The sequence below is a fragment of the Myotis davidii genome, unplaced genomic scaffold (assembly GCF_000327345.1).
Source record: "Myotis davidii unplaced genomic scaffold, ASM32734v1 scaffold20, whole genome shotgun sequence".
Taxonomy (NCBI): domain Eukaryota; kingdom Metazoa; phylum Chordata; class Mammalia; order Chiroptera; family Vespertilionidae; genus Myotis; species Myotis davidii.
In genome coordinates this window covers 857,822-865,452 of record NW_006292574.1, presented here as the reverse complement: position 1 = coordinate 865,452, position 7,631 = coordinate 857,822, and the positions used below count along the sequence as shown (strand labels likewise).

Here is a 7,631-nt window from a genome sequence, read left to right as displayed (position 1 = left end):
TGCATTCATTTGATCAGCATAGCCAGATTCTCTCTTTATTGTCCTGTTACATCTGTATTTATACCATTTGACCCTATAAGCATGACTCTATAATCACATCATGGTATGTTTTGGGTCCTTCCTTGACCTACAGTTTCTTGTTTCATGTCCATAGTTTCTTATCTGACCTTTGCCAAAAATCCCATCTCCATCTAATTCTGTTGAGTTTAATCCTATCCATTCTATTCCAAAGGTTTAGGGTGTTTGTTATCTCCATTCGAAGGTCACTACTTTATTGTTCTGTTAAGCTACAAGGAAGTAACTGAAGGAGATTATCCTAAGTAAAGATTATGTAGTTTAAGCATGATTGTTCATAGTTAAGGTGATTAACTACCCGCCTGGCACTTAGTTAAGGGGTTTTACTGATTTATTCCCTTCCTTAATCCTGTTAATCCCTAACTCCAGGGAAAAACCCCTACCTAGGGAAAAAACCTTTCTCAGGGAGTGGCCTTGGTTAAAACACATAGCACTAAGATGGGGAGTAAACATATTAAGAACAGTATGCAATATACGCTAGGTCCCCTGAAACATATGCTGTGCAGATGTTTCTTCCCTGCAGCGACTGTGTCAAGCAGCTTCCAGCATAAATGTATAATTTATTTCTCTAAAATCTCTTGCCAACCTTAAAATGAAGAGGTTACTTATAAAATTAGACTATTAGAATACCCAGTAACAATGACTCCTTATTCCATTATTCAAAGAATTTGCTGGGGCTGAGGAGCAAATACCACCTCAGAGAGGGTACGTGCTCCCCAGTTGGTATCATTCCCATCAGGCTGTTGAAGGTGATCCATTAATAAGTTGGACTATAACCAATGGGTAGGGATACTCAGGTAAAGCTTGAGGAATGGAGACTCTGGATGTAGGGACACATTGTGCAAAGACCTACAGGTAAGACAAAATCACAGTGATTCTGTGGTGGAGATGAATCTATAACAATAAAAGCGTAATATGCTAATTAGACTCTACGTCCTTCTGGACGACCTTCCAGATGAAGCCTGGGCTGCCAGGGGAGAAGCAAGCTTCCGCAGCTGTGAGGGCCGAGCCCCTGGCATGAATCTCGTGCATTGGGCCTCTAGTAAGAAGGAAAGCCAAACAACAAATCCCGGTTGTATTTGCCTCATTAAGTTTTGTGGTGGTTGTTTTAATCCAAATGAAAATATATGACCAACTCCTGTCACATAACAGCTTTCTACCCTAACAATCTTGTGAGCATGAAGAAATGCCCAGCTTTCTTTCTCATTTGCTAGCTGGGGCACCTGTTGTCTTCGACATTCTTGCTTAAACTTACCACTTGCATGCAATTACCAACCTGAACTTTATTGAGCTCGCTGAAACGTTTTTTGTTTTTTAATAGAGTAACTCACTTGCACATACAATTTAAATCCTAGCTTGTAGATAACTTAATGCATTAAGGCGTTTTTAAGGAGGAACAACAGATGCATTTTCTCCACAGGGGCTAAGACGCTAATAGTCATAAATTGGTCCAAATGGTCCAAATGTGCTGCAGACTGAATCTGGGTCTTCTATTTCTCTATTCCAATGCAAGGACCCTGATGTTGGTAATTGTGGACTTTATATGCTTTTATGTAAGGTTTGCAAGGGTTCTTTTGAGTCACTTTGGGTCTGTGATTGTGGGCAGCTGTCCACTCTCCTTTGTGTAATAAAGGACTGTGTTTTGCTCTGGCACAGTTCTGGTGTGCAACTGACGAAGTGAGAATCGACAGATTTCCTCTTCTTTTATTTTCAGCTCACCCCAGTTGGCACCACGATATTTACAGGATTTGCAGGAGACAATGGAGCTACAGACATCGATGACGGCCCAAACGGACAGATAGAATATGTGATTCAGTATAATCCAGATGATCCGGTATGTAAATAGCTACTTGCAGGATGACTTCACGCTGAGTAATAAAATCAATGCTTACTTCTCGTGATATTTATTATTTATTCTATTGGAACCACAGAAGTAATAATAGTATAATCGAGTACTGCCTCAAAATTGCATTCTTTTAAATGTGGGCTATGCTTGGAAAAACTAATTTTTGGTGGTATTTGTAGGTAATAATTTAAAATGTGTTTTAGGTTTAATATGGCGTTTTTACTAAATCTCCATGATGTTTGTGGATTTCTAAGCATTCTAAAGAAATCATTGGATGTGGTGCAACCAGTGTGATTCACACGCTGTATGGAACTTACAAATGAGTGCCACCGCTGCCACTTCCCTACCAAGGAAACCTGAGGTGGAGAGGAGAACAGAGCCTCTGGCTATGGGTATTTTAGGCTGTGAACTTATTTCTTCAAATCAGCTATTTAACACAGATGAAATCAGAATTGTTTTTGCTGAAGCTAAAGCTGGTGTTGTGCCTGCCATCTTGTCTTCCTCTTTTCCCAAGACAACTCCTCACATCATGGGCTTCCCAAAGCATAGCTTTAAACTCACTTCTTAAATGAGATTCTTAAAGGAATGCTTCTCCTTTACGTTAATATTAGGAATAAAAAAGTGGTGAAGAGAATATTATATCTTTATTTTTCTATCATATATTTCTTACATAAGCTTATACAAATAACAGAAATGCCTGTGCTCGTGCAGGCTGAAAATTCACAAAAGATCTCCATCACAAGTTTATTGTGAGAATTAAGTGAATTGTGAATGAATTTTCTCCTTTTATTCTCACAAATCAATCAGTTAGTTCTCTTGCAAAGAAGAGAGAACAGGCTCATAGGTGAAGTGATTTCCCTGGTATCACGCAGCCACTTCTCAGCTATAGAGTCAGGACTCTGACTTCAGAGTAGTATGTGCTCCACTCTTTCTCTGTTGTGTTCTAATACAATTTTCCAAAAAATTGGAGAATGAAAAATGAAAGAAAAAAAAAAAGCCCATGGGCATAGTAGGGTCAAGGGAAGATGGGGAGGGCGTGGAGTGGTTTGTTTTTCCCCTAAGAAGTATGTCTCCACGTGAAACCAAGAGATGGGGAAGCAATGAGAAAGTGACAGAGAAGGACAGTAAGGATGAAAGGTTACACAAGAAATGGAGTGGAAAAGATCAAAGAAATAGAGGAGAAAAGGGCAAGAGAAACAGGTTTTCCTTAAAAGTACAAACAGACAGCTGACTGCACATTTTATTTCTAATCCATTTATTTTCTTTACTGTTTAGGTTTTTAAAAGAATTAATTATATGAGTGTGCCATGTTCCTAGCTTACAATTTATGAAGGTCATTTCCTAATCTTTACTCCTCAAGTTGTATAAATGAAACCTCCCAGCCAAGTATGGAATGGCCAAACCAGGGAAACATTTCTTACATTGCTTTAGAAAAAACTATTTGAGGTTTGGATATAGTGGGAGACAAAATGCATTACTTAGAAGCTGTCTTTTTGAAGTTTTGTGAGGCTGAAATTCCTTGTTAGCTGTGCAGTAATTCCTTCTGAATGCTTTTCCCTTTCAGGGAACTGTGGGCTTGGCATAAAATACAATATATACATTTTACTGCCTATAGATTGGGTAAGCCAATCAGCCACATGCAGTTTCCAAATTACAAAAAAAGAAAAAAAAGAAAGAAAAATGTCCTTCAGCAAGCTAGTAGTACAGTGGAATAAAGACATTCTCTGTGCACGGTTCTAATTCAATGAGACAGAATAAGACATCATGACAGCACTTAACTTAGGATCTATTGGGGGAGAAAACATTAACCCAGTCATGTCCTTGCAGAGAGAATCCATCTTTAGCATCATAGAAACTTGGTGTAAACCTCAGTACCAGATTTTTCTCTTGTAAGGTCTCTGAGAGAGAAATGTCTGGTGGTATTAATATTCAGCCACTCTTCTATTTTTATATAGTAATTCTCCTCAACTAGAGGCCCAGTGCATGAATTCGTGCATGCGTGGGGTCTGGCCCACCTGGCCCCAATCAGGGCCAAGCCGGTCGGGAGGAGGAGATGGTGGGAGGTTGGCTGGATGGCCCATCCCAATCAGGGTCCGATCAGGGCCAGGCTGTCCTCAGGGAGGAGCCATGGGCAATTGGCCAGTGGGCCCTGCCCCCGATTGGGGTGGGAGGGCCCATTGGGGGCCAACGGCCAAGGGGAGGGGCCACAGGCAGTTGGCTGGCTGGCCCTGCCCCTGATCGGGTGCGGGGGGAGGCAATCAGGGGCAGGCTGGCTGAGGGGAGGGGCCGTGAGAGGTTGGCCAGTTCTCTGACCACAGTGGGCGTCACAGTGACTGATCGTTCTGGTCATTATGGCATTACAGTCGCTGGCTTTTTATATAGATAGATGGCATAATATTCACCTACTAACTTCTTAATTTAAAAAAAATTGTATATACTACCAACATATTTAACCTAAAAATGTGGCTACCTCTGGTTTTGCAACCACAATTGTAATTTCTTTTAGATTAATATTACACTATAGGATGAACCGTGAAAACAGTAGATTGCTCTATTCTACTTAAAAATCTTAGCGTTTTATTTGTGGTTGTTGTTTTGATATGATACTACATTAATCATTAACAGAAATTACAAATTAGTGACCTGGATTTCAACATTTTGTTTGGCCACAAATCATTTTAAATAATTTTTGAGCCAATCATGAAATTTCACATTCAAAACTTCTCTCTTAAGAAATAGAAATAATTCCAAAAAGATGATCAAATAGTGTTGCTCTGCTATGTTCTCATGAGGAATGAATTTCCACCACTCAGAAAATATATGTATAGCTGCTTATACTCCAAGGGGTTTCATTCACTTACAGAATCTGCTTTATCCTTATAGAAATTTGCAAAAGTCACTTCTGCCTTACAGTAATACAAATTATTTAAATCAGTTCTTCCCATTATTTCAAACAATAGCCTTCAGAGTTTTCTGATAAGAGAAGTCAATAGAAATTTGAATCATATTTCTCAGTATGTTTTCAAGATTCTTTTTTAATCTTGAGTGTTTGGCAACTTAACTACGGCATGCCAAATTGTAGTTTTGTTTGTTTATTTGTTTGTTTTTTATAATTATCTATTTTGAAATAGGTTACTGAAATTCTTTTTTTTCTTTATTGATTAAGGTATCACATATGTGTCCTTGTCCCCTCATTATCCCCCACCCCCTGACTCATGCCCTCACCCCCTGGTGTCTGTGTCCATTGGTTAGGCTTATATGCATGCATACAATTCCTTTGGTTGATCTCTCCCCCTTACCCCTGCTCTCCCCTACCTTCCCTCTGAGGTTTGATGGTCTAATCGATGTTTCTCTGTTTCTGGATCTGTTTTTGTTCATTATATTCCACAAGTGAGTGAGATCATGTGATATTTATCTTTCTCTGACTGGCTGAGTTCACTTAGCATAATGCTCTCCAGTTCCATCCATGCTGTTAAATCTCTACATTTTTATTTCACCAGTTAAAGAAATTATCGGTCATTATTTGTTTATATTTCCAAGCCTATTTCCCTGACACTTCATCCTCTGAGATGGAAATTACAGGAATTTCAGGCATTTAAATATTTCTCCATAGGTACAGGCTCTGCTCAAATATTTGCAATAGATTTTAATCACTTATCTGCAACTGTCAATTTTCTGTTGATCTATAGTTAAGGTTACTGTCTTCTCTGTCATCCCCATTCTGTTATTAAACATATTCCGTGTGTGTGTGTATGTGTGTGTGTGTTTTAATTTCAGATAGTGTAATATTCAGGTCTTGATTTTCCACATTTTTATAGTTTGTTTTTCTTGGTTATGCTTTTCTCAGCTCTTCACCTACAGTGAGAATATTATTTTTACATCTCTTAATATAGACATAGTTATGAATAGCTGATTTAAAAGTCCTTGTCTACTTCTTCAAATATTGGTCTTCCTTGATACTTCCTCCTCTTGAAAAGAGATCACATTCCTGGTTCATCATATATCAACTTGTTTTGGACTCGATCCTGGACATTGGAAATGTTAAATTGTGGAGAGACTCTTGGTTTCATTATATTCCTCCAAGAAAAATTTTGTTTTGATTGTTTGTTTGTTTATTTTAGCAGAGAACTTGTTTGGACCATTTTATCAATCTTCTAAATGGCATTAAAACACAGAGTGAGTGATGTAAGGAATTTTTTATGGATAAGAGACAGATTTTATAAGTTATATTCTTTTGAGTTATGAATACACTGTCTTACACTGAGGGAAGGAATGTTGGAAATTGCCCTTATGATATGCATGTTACCAGGAAAAAACTCAATCCCTAACAGGGTAGGAGATTTAACTAATGAGCAGCAGTTCCCAGGTATGAATAAAAAGTAAACTATAACACATGATTTCTCACAAAAACAGTGTTTCAATTTAATAGCTGGATTTAATACTTGAAAAAGCTTAGAATACAGAGTGGACACCAACGTTGAAAAGGGATATTATGTAGAATGATTGGAATGTTTGAGTGATGATAAAAACAAGTGCTGAAAAGGTGATATAATAACAGGGAAATTTTTCAGATACCTAGACTTTGATTTAGAAATAACCTAAAACTATTTTTTAAACTATCACAAGGAACAGGATTCCTGGTTACCATTATCAAAAGACTGATAAAACCCATTAATCAAAATGAAAAGTTTTAAGAAATAAGAATAGTAAATCTGAAGTGTATACTCACATTCTATTTTCAGGTAAGAAGCATGCTCTTTGTAACTTTCAAGAGGACTAAACTACACTATCAAAATCCCTAATGCACTTTGAATCTTTGTCTTTACTTATTTTCAGACATCCAATGACACCTTTGAAATTCCCCTCATGTTGACTGGAAATGTAGTGTTAAGGAAAAGGCTCAACTATGAAGATAAAACACGCTACTATGTCATCATCCAAGCTAATGTGAGTATTCAATTCAACTCACTTGTCTCCTATGAACTTATGAAGTCAATATGTTGTTTAAAATGTGTAAGTTCTCTGACAGTACTCAGTATAGTTTGCACTTTCTCCTTTGGGAAATGAAGTAGCCCTGGCCTCAGTGTAATTTGTATAAATATTCTTCTACCTGGCAAACAGGATGGAATAGGGGAGAAGATTGTTTCCACTCACTGTAAACTTCACTCTCTCAACTACTTGCACCCCCTGCTCTTCCATGATTGGCTCTGAGCTCATACTGAAGTATCTCTCAAAGCAGGATCCACCAAACAATTTAAGCCAAATCTCCATGAGAGCACAGTAAAAATGCAGATTCCTTGACCCAACCTCAGATTCTCTGAATGAAAATTTCAGAGGGTACAAATGCATTTTTATTAGTTCCCCAGGACACTCCAAAGTACACTAAAAGTAGAGAACTACTGAATTGGTAATCTTTTCCCTCATGGCTATCATTTATTGTATAAATATTCACTAAATATTAGCTACAATGACCATAACCATGGTATGTGGACAGTAGTAACAGAAAGCCTAAAAAAACAGTTGCTTATATAACTTTAACATTTATTATTAATATTATTATTATTTAATAAAAGCCTTAGATTGATGTGTCTCAAGGCTTGGTATGACAGATTAAGTATATAAACATAAATTGAAATTTGGTTATGTTTCCCATGCCTTGTCTGCTGGCTGCTTGTGAATATTATACGCATTAGCAAAACTGTAAGCAAGT

The 7,631-nt window shown here is 37.7% G+C and overlaps 1 protein-coding gene across 2 annotated transcripts in view; it reads left to right on the top strand.

Moving 5' to 3' along the window:
- Positions 1-7,631, top strand: part of PCDH15 (protocadherin-related 15) — a 516,985-nt gene that overhangs the window by 170,454 nt on the left and 338,900 nt on the right. For both annotated transcript variants that reach the window (XM_015565490.1, XM_015565491.1), the window contains exons 5-6: positions 1,790-1,909; positions 6,758-6,868. In XM_015565490.1, coding sequence (XP_015420976.1) covers positions 1,790-1,909; positions 6,758-6,868 — 231 coding nt within the window. The remainder of the gene's footprint in view (positions 1-1,789; positions 1,910-6,757; positions 6,869-7,631) is intronic.